This window comes from Protopterus annectens, chromosome 6.part0, assembly GCF_019279795.1.
Source record: "Protopterus annectens isolate FY-2018-M chromosome 6.part0, PAN1.0, whole genome shotgun sequence".
Taxonomy (NCBI): domain Eukaryota; kingdom Metazoa; phylum Chordata; order Ceratodontiformes; family Protopteridae; genus Protopterus; species Protopterus annectens.
The window spans coordinates 411574667-411596053 of record NC_056737.1 but is presented as its reverse complement, the minus strand read 5'-3'; the positions used below and the strand labels follow the sequence as shown (position 1 = coordinate 411596053).

The following is a 21387-nucleotide window of genomic DNA, read 5'->3' as shown; positions in this document are numbered from 1 at the left end:
GTATAGTTTAAACAGATAAGCAGCAAGTATTGTTTTAGTTAATCAGAAGTGCAGAACACAGTTGAAAATAAGCACTTATCTTTTGTAGGTTTGCAACATGTTTTTTTGGAAAACAGCAGAGCAAGGGCAAAAGGCCTAACTCACTGCAGCTTTAAGCAAACAAGCACAAACTGGTTTAAACACTGGCTATTTAATACAAAGAAACAGGAACTAGCCAAAGTTCAAATTATGCAATCAAAACACCTTAAACAGAGCCCTGCAGCAGTAACTCTAGCCAGATCAAACCAAACTGAAACCCCCTCCCACACAGCAACAGCTGGGCCTCTCTAGACAAGAGATTAACTGTATTACAAGCTCCAAAGATCACAAACAGTACTAGATTCCATAGACAGAGACCTGTAGCAATAAGTCTAGCAAGATTAGACCAAACCAAAACCCCCTCCCACAAATCAAGTGCTAGGCCTCTCCAGACAAAAGTTTAACTGTACTACAAAGTGCAAAGGTCACAAACGGTACTAGATTCAGTTCTATGCTAGTGTGTTTCAAATGCAGCAACAATTAAAATGAACAGAACAAGCAGAGAAGCAAAAACAAGACAAAGATTTTATTTTATTTTATTTTATTTTACATTTGTTGACTGGGATAGTCTGACTGGATACATCTCCATTTTCAGCGGAGGCCCAGGGAGAAAAGCTCCACAGTGACAGAAATTAATACATTGAGATAATACAAAGAAAGAAAAAAGCAAAAAAAAACAAAAAAAAAAACAAAACAAATTTCTCTCCTGCAACAGAAGAGATACAGTAAAGTGTAATATATTCTAAACATGTACAATATTGAGTTTACAAAAATATTAACACAGATTCCAGCATACTAATTCTCCCACTAGGCACAATACTTTAGTTAAGAGGAGAGGGGAGAAAGTAATAAAGAGGGGATGCATATAGGAAAAGATCTATACATGTTGGAGAAAGGATTAGTCAGGATTAGAGCACTGACAGAGCCAATTTGACTTTAGATGGTGATGTAACTTTTTTTTGAACAGATATAGAGAGGAAATACGGGAGAGGCTGGAAGGGAGGGAATTCCATATTTTACCAATGGCATTGGTAAAGAGTGAGTCGCCCCCTACATTGTTGGCTTTGACTGTTTGAACTAGTAGTTTATTGGAGGAACGCAAGCTACTGAGATTATTGTAGGGTCTGATTAAGTTTTTCAGAGCTGGAGTTTTGTCCGGTTGGTTCAGGATTTTAAATGCTTCGATAAGTTGGGTCTGTTGTAGAAGGTTGGGGTATTCGATCCAATCTAGGTTTCTTAGGTTAATACAGTGGTGTGTTCTGTAAGGCATTCCTGTAGCAAATCTAGCAATCTGATTATAGCAGCGCGATAGTTTGTTTAGTTCAGATGTGTTGAGGTTAGTGAGCATAGGAGAGGCATACAGGAGGGTAGAGAGAAGATATGAGCGGGCCAAGGTCACTTTTGCTACTGGAGTTAGAAAAGATTTGATCCGGTATAGTGACCCGAGTTTTTTGTTAATGGTCTTAATGGTCTGATTGATATGGATATCAAATCTGAGTTTGTTATCTATGGAAACTCCTAATAGTTTGGTATAGCAGTCTGGGGAGATGATTGTCCCGTTTCTGGAGTAGATAGAAAAGGATAGGGGTGTGGTCTTTTGCGTGGGGTGGAAAAGTAGTAATTTTGTTTTGTTTGGATTCAGGATCAATTTACATCCTAAAAGCCAATTCTCTACTGATATGAAGCAAGATTGAGTTTTGGATAATAGGTTGACAGGAGATGTATCAGCACAGACTAATGTCGAGTCATCTGCATATTGAATGCAGGTGGCTTCAGGGATGGCCTTATACAGTTCATTTGTGAAGATAGTAAAAAGAAGAGGCCCCAGTATGGATCCTTGGGGTACACCTATGGTATTTGGTAAGAGGTTAGAGAGCTTAGATTGCCAGAGGACGGCTTGTTTCCTATCAGAGAGATAGCCAAGAAACCAGTCCAGAGCTTGTTTATCTAGCTGGAGATTTTCTAGTGTATGATGAAGTAGCTGGTGGTTCACCATATCGAAGGCCTTTGATAGGTCAAGAAACAGTGCTGAAGATATTTTTTTGTCATTTCAGTTGTGATTGATAGTGTCAGTAAAAGAAAGAAGAGCAGTGGTAGTACTATGGTGGGGTCTAAAACCATGTTGTGAGTTAGTTAGTAAATTGTTGTGGGTAAGATAGTAAAAAAGTTGTTTATGTATGCACTTCTCCATGATTTTGGCCAATGGTGACAGTATTGCTATGGGCCTATAATTCGATAGTTCTGTAGATAAGCCACCTTTGTGGAGAGGTATGACATGGGATATTTTCCATATTGATGGGATTTTGGATTCTGCTATGGTTCTATTGATAAGTATTGAGATAGGGTATGCGATGGCATCTGCTGCTATCTGTAGGTATTCAGCTGGGAGAAGGTCTGCAGAGAGAGTAGTTGGAAGATCAGAACAGAGGTAAGGATTCAATTCACTAAGCCTAAAAAGCAGTTCTGCAGTTTAAACAAATATGCAGCAAATATTGTTTTAGTTAATCAGAAGTGCAGAAAACAGTTGGAAATAAGCACTTATGTTTTGTAGTCTCACAGCAGGTTTTTGGAAAAGAGCAGAGCAAGGGCAGAAGGCCTAACTCACTGCAGCTTTCAGCAAACAAACACAGACTGTTTAAACACTGGCTATTTAAGTCAGAGAAATAGGAACCAGCCAAAGTTCAAATTATCCAATCAAAAACACTGCAGTAACTCTAGCCAGATCAGGCCAAATTGAAACTCCCTTCCACGAAGCAACAGCTAGGCCTCTCTAGACAAAATATTAACTGTATTACAAGCTCCAAAGGTCACAAAAAGTACTAGATTCAGCTCTATGCTAGTGTTTTTCAAGTGCCGTAACAAGTAAAATGAACAAAACTGGCAGACAAACAAAAGAGAGACAAAGGTCACAACAGATGTAAGAATTCAGTTCACTAACCATAAAAAGCAGTTGTACAGTTTAAACAATTATGCAGCAAATATTATTTTAGTTAGTCAGAAGTGCAGAAAACAGTTGAAAATAAGTCCTTATATTTTGTAGTCTCACAGCAGGTTTTTGGAAAACAGCAGAGCAAAGGCAGTAGGCATAACTCACTGTGGCTTTGATCAGTGGGCCTAGGGAGCAGATGTAACATGCTCCATAGGCCACTTAAGAGGGGTAGAAGACCAAGGGGAAGCATGACCAGAGACCACCTGAGGAGGCCTCAAAGCCATAAGGGCATTAAATAAACTGGAGTGAAATTTTGCCATTCACTCTAAGGATCTTTTGGAGCAGGAGAAAGGTGCTTAGTTTTTTGTCTCTTTTTTAAGAGGATGTCAACCTAAAGATCTTAGTTAGCTCTGACTCCAGAAGGCACTCTATAAGTGTAGTAGGTGCCACTTCTCTCACCAAAATTTGAGGAACTCCGTAGGACCTTCAGAAATAATCAGCCATGGTTCCCCTTAAACATCTGAAGTGGACGTCTGCAAGGCCTCCATGAATGTGTGAGAAGCTAGATCCATGCCAGATTTCAAAGCAGTAGCAACAGAGGTATCCAATTGAAAAAATGAGCAGTCATCCAGGTGTTTACTAACCTCCTGAAAGATGTCCAGCATACGCAATACAGCAGGAGACTGTGACCAAGCTTTCTTGGTCTTCTTCAAAGACAGTTGACCCTTGGGCTGGGAAGATTCTTCCATGGTATCTTCAGCCAACAGCTTAACATGTGGTTTTATAAATAAACCACTAAAGAAGAGAGCTGACTATGCAAGGTTTTTGAAACAAACACCTGACAAATGGTATATGATGTATGGCTGTGAGAAGCATCTAAGCAAAACAAAACTGCTCATGATGATCCATATGGGGAATCTGTCTCCCACACTGGCATTTCCCCTTTCTGGATAACATGAAACCAATAAGCAAACAATAAAAAGGAGATAAGAAGAAAAAAAAAAAAAACAAAGGGGCACTTATCTGGAAAGCAGCTCGGTAAACAGCAGACAAATGAGCGTTCAGACCAACAATTGAAAATGTCATTCAGACTAGTGGCAAAGATGTTCTGAGGATGGCACATCCATGCATCACCTTTATGTCCTACACTGTAAGTGGAGCATACATGTGATTTACAGAGCACCTATTCCAACCTAAAGACTTTGGTATACTGGTTGGTTGTCGGGTTACCCTTGGCAGGAGATCCTTATTGTAAAGAATACTGTAACTGTGATATGGTAGGATATCTTAAATAACTGAAGAGTACAGGTTATGGAATAGGGATGCTGATATTCTATCTGTGTGGTTTCACTAAGTTGTTTATCACATTTCTGAATACATTTATCAATATTCTAAAAAACAGTTGAATGGGTCACAATATCGTTAATGTTATTTATTTCTTTATTAAATAACTCAGTAATTGAGCAGGTCCTCAGACCATTTTCATCTGCAAGTTAGGCCACACATATAAATAAATGTGCAACAATAATATAAGACAAGAAACATCAAGTATTATCCCACTCTGACAATCACATTGTAGTTATCTATGTGCATACAATGTACATCCCTTGTAAACAGTAATTAAGTGACAAGAGTAATGTAAAGATTAGTACAATACATGCATATTGATATTGTACAGAGAATGTGTGTTGGTTTAAAACATTGTGATTAACAATTGCCTGTATAGCAATGACAAGAGAATTCCAGGAATTCCAGGAAGCTGATTCTATCTTAGAGAATGATCTTTCTCTTAAAGGTTTAGCAAATCTGGGACAACAGAACATCAGAGCTCTCTGGTCAGTGAATTATAATGGTTAGTGAAAGGATGCAGTTGATAGGTTCTGTGATAGTAGAGGATAATGCTTCAGATGTAGGATTCTAAAGGTGGATTTAAGAATAACGTGGCTCTGACTCTTGGTGAGATAATTAGTCTATCATGTTTTCTGTCTGGAGAAAGGGAGATAAAATGACAAACCGTCTTCCTATGCCTCTGCTGAAAAGGCTTTCTGACTAAACCCAGTAAACAAAAACAAAATAAAATAAGTAAATACATTAATGAATAGTGGCGCATACCTCTCAACCTCTTAGAGCAAGAAATCTGGGCAAAGCCATAAATAAAAGTGGGACAAAGGCCCAAAAATAGGGACAATTTTTAAATATTGCTCTTATGAACTTAGAAAGTTGACAGAATAACATGTTTTCCAATAGCATGAATTTTCTGAAGGGTATGAAGTCTAAAACTCAAATGTCTGTCATTATTTTCTAACTTCAGTCTTTAATGATTTGCCAATAATTTGCCAGAAAAATGCAATTTTATGAAAAATGGATCAAAAATATGAGGCAAAAATCTGGACATTCTGCAAAAATCTGTACAGTTGAGAGGTATCATGTAACCTGTAGTAGGGGAATATTGCTACTACAGTAAAAGCAGTAGAAGTGAATATTGTCTTGTAATATATATGTTAATAGTAACTACCTTCATTATTTCTGGTGTCAGCTGACTTGAGACCTTGTTGCAAATCTTGAACCATCTCAGAATCTTATCAACTACAGTTTATATATTCAGTCTAAGATTAAGATCAGACTTTAACAAAAATGCAACACTTTTATAGCAAGTCACCTGGGATAATGCAGAACCTCCATGCTCCTTAATTGACTTTAGTTTCACCCACAGATGGGCACCAAATAGCATAGTGTCTGACTTGGAAGGAACCAGAACCAGTCTAACTGATGACAGTCAGGAGAAGACTTAATTAAAGCTTTCCCGCAATTAATTTTATGCAAGTGGAGATGTGTCAGCAGCTTCCAGACCCAAAATTCAGAGTAAGAGAGAGACAGTGTTCCTTGGAAATGCAGGCAAACAGTGGAAACATGATACAAGTCTTCTAGTATGTTACAGGCATAAGAAGCACACTTCTGAAAAAAGATGTTTAACATTAGGATTAGGGGACAAATTAAAGAATCACATAAAAAACATTTGCCTACAGCAAGGGTGTCAGATGCATAGAACAGACTTCTGGTAGAGGGACCAATGCTGGTGGCATTTAAGTATATGTGAAACAAGCAATGCAGAACACTAATCATATCAAAAAGGAGAATGCTCAAATTAATCTCGAAATATGAAGTTTTTTGCTGTGAGGGAAATTAGCGGGCATGATGGTTAATGCTACCATTAAATCTCGATAAATAGGTTTGAGTAAACAATATCTGCAGAGTGTTTTTTAATGCTGTTTTGTTTGAGGAATATGTTTTCAGAATTACCTAACAATAAAACATGTGTGTAGTTAAAACCATTTACTCTGTAGTCTGTGAAGGCAGTGGAATCTTTCAACTCTCCCTGATTTTCAAGGCTGTCCCTGATTTGGCCTCAGAATTTTGGTCTGTCTCTTGTAAAAAAAAAAATCAGTGACTTCAGAAAATTTGGTAGGTTATATCAACAAATAATGACACATATTACATGTATAAACTTTTTTCCTTCAGAAAATGTATGTTAATTCAGGTTCACCGCACTATGAGTCAGAAAAAAAAACAATATTTAAGTAGTGTCCCTGATTTGGAGCCTTTGTCCCTGATTACTTTTGGCTTTGTTGAACATAAGAATCTGAGAGATAAAAGTGTACAACCTTATTTACTCTGCACTGCTGAAGAGTGTAAACAGCATTCTTAGTTATGACTGCCAAGTTTTATTCTACAGTATTTGTGGTTTTCTGGTATCATATGTACAGTGATTTCCTTTTATTGACATTTAGTTGCATTCTTTGCAGGAAGTATTTTGTTTTGATTGAAAGCCTAGTATATTTGACACTGACATGCTATAAACACTGTCTTTAAAAGAAACAGGAAAGGCCAAAAAAATGCCATCATTTTGTTATACTGGGATGTGAAATTTCTAATAGTATTGATTCAAAATGTTGCATAAGTTTGCTTATGATATCTCTCTCTCTCTCTCTATATATATATATATATATATTATATATGCATATATATATATATATATATATATATATATATATATATATAAAATATATGTATTATATATATATATATATATATATATATATATATATATATAATATATATATTATATATATATATATATATATATATATATGGTTCTACCTGACATAAACGAAACCCCAAAACACCGACAACGCAATCACTGACACCACATAACCGACAATACAAAAACACGAAACCCCACATGCCCGACAACTAAATAACCGACGGTACACAAACACGAAACCTCATACACTGCACACACCACAATCACAACAATCAACAAACAAAACCACATACACAACACAAGCACACCAAAATCCCTACAAACCCACACATACACAACTACCTACAACCCTAACCCAAACCCTAACCCTAAGGTCCGTCACTACCGCACACTTACCTGACCCGCACCCTAACCCTAACTCACTTATCCCGCCCCTAACCCAAACACAATCACTACCGCACACTTACCTGACCCGCTCCCTAACCCTAACTCACTTATCCCGCCCCTAACCTAAACACAATCACTACCGCACACTTACCTGACCCGCTCCCTAACCCTAACTCACTTATCCCGCCCCTAACCCAAACACAATCACTACCGCACAATTTCATTCAGCCTTACCTGCACATTGACGTTCTTATGAGCCGTCGACTTTGACTACTGTCAGCGTTTTCAGATTTCGCGCTTCTGAGGCTTCAAAATTTTCTGTCGGTGTTCTCAGCTGTCGGTGAACTCAGGTAGAACCATATATATACATATATATATATATATATATATATATATATATATATATATATATATATATATATATATATGGTTTACTATCGTTATTTCAAATGAAAAAAACATTTGCTGCTCGAAATAATGAAAAGTTAAACCGAAACCAAACTTTTCGAATGTACACAATGTCACCCCAAATGATCGACACATTTGAGTCGACTTTGTCGCTGAAAATGCCACGTGATAGCCATATAGGAGCTGATGTAAATCAAACTCCTATACAACATATCATGTTTTTGCAGAGGGCACGCTCCCCTGCACCCCCACACCCCCTGCTACTAATATGTTCCAACTCCAAGATCGCACTACAGTGGAGATATGGATGAATTTCCAGTCCCCACTGTACCGCGATCTCCATATATATAGTCAAACACACTTATGTGAATATTCACATAAGTCTGTTCTACTATCCAATACACTTTACATTTTGTGCAGGACAATCTGATTTTTGGCAGCATAACTGATGACAGAATGTTGTTAAACATATATATATATATATATATATATATAAAATACATGGGAAAATAGTCCTTCTTGCAGGATATAAAAAAGTCTAATAACAACAAGGAAAATAGATAGTATAGTAAGCAGATTTTTCTAGTAGTGCTATGTACCAAAGGTCTGTAATACATAATGACTCCTTACAAATCAAGTTCATGTTTGGTTGTGAATCACATGCAGTGGCATAGGCCTATAAGCAAATCTGCTACACCATGATTCATACTGAGGAGTAAAACCACTATCCTCATACATGTTGAGGTTGCCATATGAAAAAAATATTGTAATATATACTTCTTACATGAGTTCATTCCAGTGATGGCATGACAGAATGTATTTTAGTTACATCATGCATCAAAATAAGGTCATTTGAGTGAATATATTTATATTGAGAGATTTGATGAACTGGTCTGAAAGCAAAGGAGATCCTTAAGAAAATATAAACTGCACTGAGACCTTACACTCTATATAAAGGTATTATTACCTTGGATTATGTCGTATCTGGTTAGGGAAAGGGCAGCTGCCTCTTAAATCATAAGAACCACAGATGTTCATCATATTGATTACTGCTAGTAACCTTAGCTATTAGTTATATCTTACTAAAGACATAACAACCAGCCAGCTTCAAAAGCTTCAGGATACCTTCCACATGCTCAAAACATTAGGCAGCTTGAGCCGAAACACATGTTTGAGCTCCAAGCCCTTCAGAGCTTTCCTGACATTGAAGAGAGTGTTCCTCTACAGACTTTCAGCTTGAGCTATTATTTTGCTGGGAAGATAAGTTTCCTTTGGGGAAAAACTTTACATGAACAAAAATATTGTTTTACTGTACTTTACTGCTTACAAAAGTTATTTTTAATCCAGTAGTTACGTTTCAATGGACTTTCATGAGACCTAACTGTACTTTTAAAAGGGAATGCACATTTTTCCTTTCAGTTTAAACATTGGTTAAAGTAGAATATTTTTTTCCTCTGGAAAATTTGTGTTTATTTTACTTTTCGGTGCTGGTAAAGTGTATTAAAGTGCTGTTTACCATGTTTTTTGTGAGAAAAAGTGACTTAATAACTTTAAAATTTTAGCGGCTTATACTGCTTGTTTACTGTGGAAAAGAAGCAACATTTTCAGTTTGACAATGGAACAAGCTACCATTCCGATAGTTCATCCTTCTACTAACCAAAAAAAAAAAAAAAAAATTAAAGTTAAAAGTCAAACTGCTCTTGCCACCAGGGTAGCAAGTGGGTGACTGTGCTATAGCTTAAACTGGTTCCTCAGACCACTCATCTTTTACCCTGTATCCCTCTGGTGTAGCATTTACAGCCACTATGGACCACGGATGAGCTACTTCCTATGCAGCTGCTGAGGTCCTCTCAGTGAGAAAGGGAACATGATTCTTGTTGGCTCGAGATGATTGTCACTGCTGAAGTGATACCCCGACACCATGTGCAAAAATAAGGGGTTGAGGATGGATGGATGGACTCTTGTTTGCCTTGGGAGAAGGAGCAGGGAATGCTTCCTTGTTTAGTCAAAATGTTGTACCTATCCCTGGGGAAGCTGCTGTTGCCATTAATAATGCTAATGGCTCCACTTTTTCTGTCAAGAAGAAAAGAAAACTAACAATGTATCTACTCTTCCCCAAATTTCCCTAGACAGTAGTTTACTAGATCTGGCTCAGGCTTTAATTCAGGCTACTGATTCTTCTAATAAGGCGGCTTCTGGTAAAAGAAAGACGGCTGCCTCTTTTCCTGAAGAGATTCAAGACTTTGAATCTGTACAGGAAGATGAAGGGACAGACACAGGCCTTTCTTCTCAGATTTCTGAATCAGAATGAGAGGAGAGCACAATATCTGGTTCTTTCTGTGAGAGTTTCTCTTTCTCTGAAACTGTGTTTTCAGTGGGAGAACAATGAGGTTTCTCATTCCCTCAGAAAATACTATGAGCTGTTATAGGAGGAATTTCCAGAGCCTGCACTCTTCCTTCAGTGCTGTCAGCTTTGGAGAATGCATGTGTCACTGTCTGTAATTTTATAGAGTGTCACCCTGCTGCCCCTAAAGAGAGACAGATTGTATAACATTTCTCAGTCAGGGTTTTATATACTAATCCCAAGCCTGACACAGGAACTTTAGTTAATCTTAGTAAACATTTAGTTAATTCCAGTTCTACATTTTCTAACAAGGATGGGGAAATAATTCATAAGTATGGGAAAAAGGTATATGCTTCTGCAACTTTGATTTTCAGAATTTTATGAATTGTCAGGCTCATATATTAAAGTTTATTGTGACTAATTGTGAAAAATATGAGAAATGTTGTGAATACAAGTTCTTCTTGTGAGGAAAATCTGCTTTAAAGTGTCTATCTCAGAAGAACACAGTCCCCCAGACATCACAGACACACAGGTGAAAGCAGCCCTCTCCAGGGTAAAAAAACACAGCATCAGTGAGACAGGATGGTATCCCGGGCTCCGTCTTACACAAGCTCCAAAATTAACTAAACCCTCACATAAATTCACTGTTCGAACTCAGCCTTACCACAGGTTATGTACCCAAAGAATGGCGTACAGGAACAGTGATCCCGCTCCACAAAGGTGGCGCCACAGCGGATCCCAGGAACTATCACCCTATAAGCCTGACTAGCCTGGTCTGCAAGGCTATGGAGTGCATCATCACGGATCTCATAAACAAAGACATTGGGAACCTCCAAACACTGGACCCTACCCAATTCGGCTTTGTTAAAGGCAGATCTTGCCTCTTAAACCTAGTTGACTTCTTCAAAATAGTACCCAAAGCCATAGATGAGGGAAAGGTAGTCCACATAGCCTACCTGGACCTTGCAAAGGCCTTCGACACAATACCCCACTCTGGCATCATAAATAAGCTTACCAGCTTAAATATTAACCCATATGTCACAAGATGGGTTGCAAACTGGCTCAGGGATAGAACTCACATGGTCAGAGTTGCAGGTGCCATGTCCGACTCTAAACAGGTTACAAGTGGCGTCCCACAGGACTCCGTCCTGGGACCCCTCTTGTTCGGTATTTACTTCTCTGAGGTACAGGCAAACACAGGAGGACTGTGGCTTACTATGTTCACAGATGATTGCAAACTGGGAGCCATAATCAACTCACCGGCTGACACAAGCATCCTCCAGAAGGGCCTTACGGAGACGGATACCTGGTGTCAGAACCATGGCCTCAAGCTAAATGCCAAAAAGTGCATAGTCATCCCCTTTGGGAAAAACAAAGTGCCCACAAACTACCACATAGGAGGTAATCCACTAAGTACGGAAAAAGTAATTAGGGATCTGGAGACCCAAGTAGATAGTAACCTCTCCTTTGACAATCACATTGCCAAAGTGCTTAGAAAAACCTTCTATATGGCTCACCTAATCACAAAAGGGTTCGCATCTAGATCAAGAGAGGTCATTGTGCCCCTCTACTCATTGCTCATTAGGCCCATAATTTAGTACAATGCCCCATTTGGGATGTACCTTACCAGACACCTGCAACAGCTGGAGAGACCTCAGAAATACCTCACCAAGAGGATTGTGGGCCTCAAACAGATGCCCTATGCAGCCCGACTAAAGAAACTCCAGCTCTACTCAGTTGCTTACCACCTACTCAGAGGCGATCTCTGCCTGACGTACAAGGCCATGTCTAACCCAGAATTGTTGGACATGCTCCACCTCAAGAAAACCAAATCCATTAGAGCTACACGCTCCAGGGATTTAAACCATAGCACAACAATAAATAGGACATGCTGGAGGGATAGATTCATATTCCAAAGGCTTCCCTCGCTCTGGAATAGAATCCATGTTAGGTAGAGCCCCTCGCTGACCCTCTTCAAGAGAAATCTTGATGAGTGAATGGGAAATCGTAAATTTACTCCTGGGATCACTTCTATGGCCCTGCTGGACAGAGGCTCAGGAATCTAGTCTAAAAGGGAGATGAAAGCCAACACATTCTGGCTAGGCTTGTAAATGCCCTAGGGCAGATAGCCTAGTACCTACCTATGAATCTATGAACCTATGAATTTCTTTCATTTTACAAGTCACGAATCATTGTTTAAAGTCTGTGTGTATAACTCTGCTGATGCATCTTCCAGGGCTATGGCCATTGGTAATGCTTTAAGGAGGTTTGCCTGTCCGCATTCTCAGAAACTCCCAGATGATGTGAAAAATGGAACTTTAAGTTCTCCTTTGGATGGAGATTTAGTTTTTGGTACACCTGCTACAGAGGTTATCAAAAAGTGTGATGAGAAGGCTAAACTGATACAAGGAATCTCTAAGATTTTTCACTGCCCCCATTACAAAATTTTCTAACCACTCATCCAGTTTTGATAAGAAAGAAAACAGACATTCAAGAAAAAATCCCCTCAAAACCAATGGCAGTCCAACAAGTCAGCACGACTGTTTAGGGGACATTGCCCCCCCCCCAACCCTGGCAGCTCATTGTCCCTTCCAGAAAGTCTGAATCTCCACTTCCGTCTTTGGCAACAGATAGTTTCAGATAAATTGGTTCTGAGATCATTCATCAAGGTCACAGACAGCACGAGGAGGAAACTCCTCCTTTCCAGGGGTTATTCCTCATCCACCAGATGAGACTTTTCTATTTTCCCCTGACCTTCAACATAAGTTGTTTCAGGGAGCTATAGAGCCTGTTCCTCCTTCCCAGTTTGGGAAAGATTTTTTATTCAGGCATATATATGGTGCCAAAGAAAAAAAATGCTAGGGAAAAAGGTTCTGCATCTTTCTTTCTTAAACCTATTTGTGATAATGCCCAAGTTCAGAATGCTGCCACTTCACAATAGTTTCCTGGTAACACTAGATTTAAAAGATGCTTATCATCACATCCAGATTCACCCAGACTTCAGGCACTTCTTAAGATATTCTGAGTATGGATCACATTACCAGTTCTCTGCCTTACTCTTTTGATTATCTACTGCACCAAGAGTGTTGACAAAGTGTCTAGCTCTAGTTAAACCTCATTGCAGGCTGCAGAGTATCCACATATTTCCATATTTAGATGACTTGCTTATCTTTGCAGAGTCTTTTTCAATTTTCAGAAATCTCTCACATGGGTCAGAGATCTCATACACAAGCTGGGATTCCAAGAGAACATTCAAGCCTTTTTTTGACTCCATCACACAGGATTGTGTTCCTGGGGCATCTGCTACACACCTCAGTTCAAAGATCTAGTCTTCCATTCAGACTTCAGTCACTGCGAGGGAGTACTTCAGGATTTTGGGTCTCATGGCATCTGTGATTCTCATGATACCTCCATGGCAAAGAGAAAGATACAGTGGTACCTGAAATTTCTTTGGTCCCACACCAACAGTTATTATCTTTTCAAATCCAAGTTTTGTGGTTTGTCAAAAGAGAAACAATTGGTGGAGACAGGAAATTTCCTTAAATCCATGTCTCTTCTTCTCCCCCCCCACCAGCTCCAAAGCAGTCAGTCAGCACAGATGCCTTGGACTTTGTTTTGGGGAGCGGTTTCAGGAGGGATAAAAGTGCAAGGTGTGTGGGGGGCCAAGGACAGACACAAGCACATAAATATTAAAGAGACCTCTTCAAGTTGTTACAAACAATACTACACTTATGTGTCGCATCCACAAGCAAAGGAAAACTAGGTCTTATGCCCTTCACAGACTAGCTATATTAGCTTGGGGTATAGATTCACAACACAAGCTCACTTTACAGATATCTTACTCACCTTCAGAGCAAATCTGTGTGGTAGACAAGCTGAGCAGGACAATGGCAAATCCCCACAAATGGAAACTAGATTTGCGGGTCTTTCAAGATTTGATCCATCTCTGGGGAGTTCCTCAAGTAGACCTGTTTGTTCCATTTATGAACAATTGGCTGGCAGGATTCTGCTCCAGGACTTCATGCAAGAAGGCCCAGGAGACAGATGCCTGTTTCTTTCCTTTTACAGGAATGTTCCATTTGTCTTTCTACAGTTTGGATTGATATCCAAGCTATTTCTGTAGATTCAGAAGAAACCCCCCCCATGATCACTGTGTGACTCCCTTCAGGTCCAGGCAGCAGTGGTTCTCCCTTCTTTTGGAGATGGCCAGGGTCAATTATCACAAGCTTCTCCATAGAATGGATCAATTCATGCAAGATCAGGAGTGTTTGATACACCCCAATAACCAGTCAACTTCAGCTGAATGCCTGGATGATAGGGTCTTAATTCCCTTTAAGCCCCAGGGATCATGCAGCAGGTCCTAATAGAGGCAAGAAAGCCTGGTACTAGAAAATCATATATTAAGAAATGGAAAAGGTTTACTAGCTGGTGCCAACAATATAACTAGCATACATTCAAAGCTAGTTGTTCTCTTGTTTTACAATATTTGTGTGACTTGCTATCCTATGACCTCTCTTACTTCTCCATCAAGGTTCATTAATTGGCCATTTCAGTATATCTACCCGTGAAGTTTCCTCTTTAAAATGCATTTTCATGTCAGAATGTTTTTGTAAGGGGTTTGCAAAAGAGGTCTCCAAGAAAACCAGTGGCACCTCCTTGGGATCTTAATTTTGTGTTAGAGAAGCTAGTACTTGCTCTATTTAAACCAGCTAATCTGGCTGATTTGAGGTTCTTAACATGGAATACTGTTACCAATTGCTCTTACATGTGCAAGGAGATTATATGACTAGCAAGCTCTTGTGGTGAATCAGTCCTACCACATTTTCCACACAGACAGGATTTCTTTGAGAACTAATCCTTTCTTCTTTTATCCCTTAAGTAATATCTGAATTCACTGTAAGCCAAACTATCCATCTCCTAACTATTGCAGTTTGATATCAATACTCTGTATACATACCATATAATGTTAACTTTTGTGTACATGCTATGTCTATGTCTACTTGTATGGAGATTTTCTCCCTGGGCCTCCACTGAAAAAGGGTACAATCCCAGTCAGACTATCCCAGTAAACAAATGTAAAATAATAAAAATAATCAAATAAATCTTTCTTGAACCAAAAAATTAGTGAGCTTGAATTCTCCATACCTTGGATGTCTACAAACAACTCAGGTACTATCTTGACAGAACAAAACATTTCAGATCTGTGGATGAGTTAATTTCTTATGAAGGTAAGAGGAAGGGACAATCTGTGCCAAAACAGATTATTTCCAAATGGTTGTCTTACACCACTGCCTTTTTTTATTCTCACCACAGCAAAACTATTCCAGACAGGGACAAAGCCAGCTCTACTAGGCTTTATCTGTGGCTTTTTGGAAATACTTGGATTCTAGACGTATTCTAGAAGCACCAACATAGTCCTCTGTACATACATTTACAAAGCACTTCAAGTCTGACGCCTTCTCTTGGTCTAGATCAGTCTTTGCTTGGACCATTCTCCAGGGGCTCCTGGACCCTTTTCCTTCGACCTCCCAAATGTTGTAAGCTAAGGTTATCTACCCGTATAGCTAATGCTACTGCAGCAGGTATCAATGTGATAAACACAGTACACCAGTGTAAATAAACTTACCATAACAGTAGATTTTTGAATGATCATGCTGCAGTAGCTACTTCTGCCCACCCATCCTCCTTTTTTGGCTTTCTGGATTTGCCAGGGTTTGTGTGTGTGTGTGTGTGTGTGTGTGTGTGTCTGTGTGTATAGATATATATATATATATATATATATATATATATATATATATGGATCTAGGACTATTGAATGAAAGTTCAATAGTCTAAATCTGCAATCACCGAACACACTTTCACCAAAAAAGCACTTTCGTTAAAGTGTGTTAAAAAAAAATAAATAAATCTACTTTTATGCAGGGGGCAAGCCCCCCTGCAACCCACCACCCCACTTTAATATTCTCACTCCCAGATCGCACTACAGTGAGGGAAAAGGGAATATTCCCTTATCCACACCATAGTACGATCTTCACAAGAGTCATTCACCCATGGCTCCCTCTAGCTGCAGGCATACTTCTGCAAAAGTGCTTTTTCGGTAAAAAGTACTTTCGCGGAAGTATGCCCGACTATTTGCACTTCAGTCAAAAGTTCCTTCAGGGATCAGTACCGATCCCATATATATGTATATGTATATATATATATATATATATATATATATATATATATATATATATATGTATATATATATATATATATATATATATATATACATATGTATGTGTATCTTTCTGTTTCTACTCCTGGCCACATCCTCATGGAGCTCAGCCTCCCTTTTCAGTTAGCATGAAAGCTCTGAAGGGCTTGGTGCTCAGACTTGTGTTTTTAGGCAGCTCAGCTGCTTAACCATTTGAACACATGGAAGGTGCCCTGAAGCTTAGGAAGCTGGCCAGCTGTTATATCCTTGGCAGGATATAGCCCATATAGCTAAGGCTACTGCTGCAATAATCATTCGAACATCAATTGTTACGATAAGTTTACTTGCACAACTGTACTCTCTCTCTCTGTAGGTGCAATATATACTGTGGTAAATCATCAAATTATCAGCAAATGTCTTTCAGTGAAAGATGACTTTCTAATTTACCTTTTTGATTGAATGCAGTAAATCTTATAACATATAATCTTATAACACAACAGCTGCAAATGAATAAATAAATTCTACTACAAATCGTATCAACTGTAAATAAATAAATAAATAAATAAAATAAAAAACTAAATAAATAAATACCATTACTTGTAAAAATGTTTGCAGTCATCCTTACCTTGGCCTCTGAAGTTGGCTCTAAAAAACAAAGTCGATTACCTAGACCCTCAGCAGACAGGCAAAACTTACGATGTTCCTTCTGGATGCTGGTTACACACTGAAGTACAACTTCATCATCCTAGCAGAAATAAAAATAAAAAGTTCAGCACCATGGAAGCTGAAAAATATAGAAACATAGAAAATATAGAAACAGCAAAAAATACCCAAAGCTGCTGAAGGTCAGTTAGTAAAAAAAGAAATTAATACACCAAGCGTCCACCACGGCTGATATAATAAATAACTTTAATACAGACAAAAAGTGCTTTCACACATAGTTGTGCTTCATCAGATCTGATGAAGCACAACTATGTGTGAAAGCACTTTTTTTAAAGTTGTTTATTATATCAGCCATGGCGGACACTTGGTTTATTATTTCTGTAAGCTGAAAAATATCTTCAATTCATCATTTACAGTCTACATCTTTTTAACCATCCTGTGCTGTTTGCTACATGAGCATCATATCTGCAGTTGTCATCCGGGTCTATATCACAACACCGAAAAGAACAAATGTCGAATGACTGAAATATCAAAATTGCAGTTCATTGTTCCATTTTTTATAAGATTGCAGTACAGTGAAGATTGGGAATTTTGCCCTTTCCTCACTGTAGTGCGATCTCAGAGTTGGTATATACAATTAGCGGGGGGTGTGGGGGTGCAGTGATATTTAAGACATTCGAGATTTGTTCCTTTTGATGTTGTGATATAGACCCGTTATCCAATATATAATGTAGAAAATACTTCCACTTTCAGGTAACTGACTTGGATTCACCAAGACACCATTTTATGTTATTCATAGAAACAATGAAGAAGTTCTGTACACACTTTGAGTATGAAAATAATTTAGTATTTATAATTTTGGATGCAAGGGTGACTATCAGTTGCTTGAACATTTAAATAAATGTCGTGGTTATGAGTAATCCAATGATGTTTGTTCAATGGGTGCCTAAGAATCAAAGCTGTTCTGACCTATGGCATGGCTAACACACAGGTGTGACAAAAAGCATGATTCTTTCTTTCTTTCATGCTAATAGGGTAGGTGAATTAATCCAAAGACCCTTCTTAGACATGATGTGAGGTTTTTGGCAGTGATAAATGTGTAACAGTCATATATCAAATGTATGTCAATCAGTCTGTATTTCTGAAGTTTAAGACAAATAGCAAATTTAATAGCACAGAGAGTGCCATGATACTATAACATTTTGTTAACAAACAAAAATGAGAAACCAGCAATAAGCCAATGTTCGCTAATATCATGCTAACTTCTTGACAGGAAAGTCTTTTACACACACACACACACACACACACACACACACACACACACACACACACACACACACACACACACACACAAACACTGTGTGTGTGTGTGTGTGTGTGTGTGTGTGTGTGTGTGTGTGTGTGTGTGTGTGTGTATACTGTTGGCATAATCTTATAAAAAGGATATAGTATTTTACGTTTAATTTTATATCCAGCACAGCTTAAGTACTTGATGTTAAACTCATTTGGGAAATTCATAGGGTATATACTAGAATAAACAGTATGACTGGACACAGGACAATAGAGGTACAGAGTACCTGGGATCAAGGTAACAACTAGCATTCATAACTTTCCACTAGGTGTCCCTAAATTCCACATACTCTGTTATACCTTTTCATAGCTATAACTGGGGTTTTATGTGGATCGTATGCCCTCTGCTGACATTAAAAAAACTACAGAGCTGACACTTAGATAACCTGGAAAAAAAATTTTTGTAGGATGCTATGCTGCTTTTCAGAAAGTAAAGTAAGTTTAATTATTTTACTTACATTTTCTTAACCAGATAACTGTGTTGATGCATACTAGTTAAATTGGTGTACTAATAGGGGACAAAGGCATTTATCATCACAGCATACAAATCTGTTACACAAAACATTGTTAAACAAGGAATATGCAGGGTATATATTATAATTTCCAAAATATTTAAGGGTTTTATATGTGAGTCAAATAATAATTGATTATTTTAATGAGCTAACATTATTAACAGACAGAACATGATATGCCTAATATCTAATTCAGGACAGCAGCAAGTTCAAGTAAACTTACAGCCTGAATAGTTTATCAGTGTAATACATGACAGTGCAATAATATAAAAATGTAGCACCCTACTGTTTTGACGAACAAATTGCTGAGGCTTTACAAAGGTGAAAATGCACTCTGTTCAACAGTTGTCACTACACGGGAAATGTTCTTTCTCTGAGGCACAGAAAATTCAGAGGTAGTTACGTTAGTACATGAAGCGCATGAGGGAAAGATCCCTACATGGAAGGCATGATAAGCTTTTCCCCCAACAGAACTGCAGCTTCTGAAGTTTGCTGTAAACATTTGATATAAAGTTGCATACAGAATTTGATAAACAGGAAATTGCTGTCATGACATGGAACCCATATATACAAAATGCTAATCTTCCAGTTAAATCCAGCTGGAAAATTAATAGATCATTTGACATTTTAACTGAATATGGGTATACTATAAGTTATAATATGAAATATACAGTGATAAAATATTACAATAGTGAATTATAAAATTGTCAACATTGAAATACTTACTACAGCTCACATGTACAGTACTAAGTACATTCACTCCATTACATTACAACTTGTCAGTAAACAATACCAAGCCCCTGTTAATGAAACTTAGAAACAAGTTCTAACATAGCTCCTACTAGGGGTTGCAAGTTCTGCTCTTCTCAAATGAAGGTTATTAGACATTTTGATAATGACATTTTCAAGTATCAGTAATTTGATATTTTAATATTGCCCATTCATTTCATGACTTTTAGTATATCACTGTTCAGTAACTACTCAGAACACGTACTAATACGCTAATGCTAATATCAAGAAATACTAGTAAGTGCACTACACAATGTACAGAACACTACCCTTATAAATAGAACCTTGTTTTTAAGATTTAATTTAAATGTATTTGCTAAGTAGGTACATGAGCAAGTTTTTGTCAGACAAATTCAACTGATACCTAGGTGACAAAAGCAAGGATAAATGTAATAACATTGATAACTTACAGTAGTCACTCAGTTTGCATGTTTTTGTGACCTTAAAGGTGTATACTGTGGGTTCAAGAGTGGCATGGACATAAAAATGCAGAAAGAAATGGAGGTCAGATAAAGTTGTGAAGTTAAGGAAATATAGCAAGGATGGAAAAGAGATATACTTAAGTAGAAACAAAATATAAAGGGAGACAAAAAGGCATAATAAGTTACAAATCAGATACAAAAGGAGACACAGCAGACAGCCATTATGAATACAGAAGAAACACAACTGATTGACTTGAAAAAGAAAGAAGGATACGCATGAAAAAACTACCCCACACAGATCAGACCCTGGAAATTGTGAGGAGACAAGAGAAACAGTATATATAACCAAATAATGGTGAAGTAAGAAATTAATGAGCTGAAGAAAGTATAAAGTACAAGAACTAATGCAACAGTTGGATAAAGATTAAAGAATTTCACTGAAGTAAAGTCTGTGGGTGTTGTGTAGTGCCAAGAATGAAGCAATGGTTATAACAAAAAAATGGAGTAAATTGAAATGATAAGACACAGAAAGAGACTGCCCCAGCTTCTAAAGTCAGTGGATTCTCTATGGGGTACAGATGGATAAAGAAAAAAGAAATATATGACATAAGGTGAACTGACAAGGAACATACACTGATACAGACAGCCCCTGCTGTAGAAGGCAGTGGGTCATTAGTGATGAAGTGTATAAGGGAAAGGTAGCAACAGATGCAGTGTAGCAAAATCTCTTTAAAAAGTGCCGCAGATATATCTTTACTGCATATGGCAATGAGGTATGAGAATCCACTCTGAATAGTGGAGTCAATATTAATGACAGAAGCCAGGTTTTGAATTCTGTGTTTAAAAAAAACAAAAGATGGGTCTGAGCTATAAATGATCTATCAACTCTACTTAAGGGGGGATTTACAGCAATGGTAGTTTAAATATTCGGCATACTTGTAAACCTTAAAAGGATGCTGTCAAACTTCATGACCTTTCTGGCTGCTGCTTGTTTAAAACAAATCACATTCTCTGGTTGCTGACCTTGTGAGTAGGTTAATATTATAGTATGCTAGTTCACATCTGCTTCTTGAAATATAGAACATTAAGAAATATGCTTATAACCTTCCCTGGCAGGTACTGCCCTAGTTCTTTCATGCAGAGGCTCTTTGTCTTTTTTGATTGCTTCCCCACTCCATGTCTGAGCATGCTCCAGAACTGCAGAATTTGTAGGCTCATTACCTATTTAATTAGACATAGAGATGAATCATACTGATAGTCTCTAAGG

At 38.0% G+C, this 21387-nt stretch overlaps 1 protein-coding gene across 1 annotated transcript in view; it reads right to left on the bottom strand.

Annotated features, from left to right (window-relative positions):
* Positions 1-21387, bottom strand: part of RYR3 (ryanodine receptor 3) — a 3250282-nt gene that overhangs the window by 2694921 nt on the left and 533974 nt on the right. The window contains exon 2 of the mRNA XM_044074157.1: positions 17010-17129. Within this exon, the coding sequence (XP_043930092.1) occupies positions 17010-17129 (120 nt within the window). The remainder of the gene's footprint in view (positions 1-17009; positions 17130-21387) is intronic.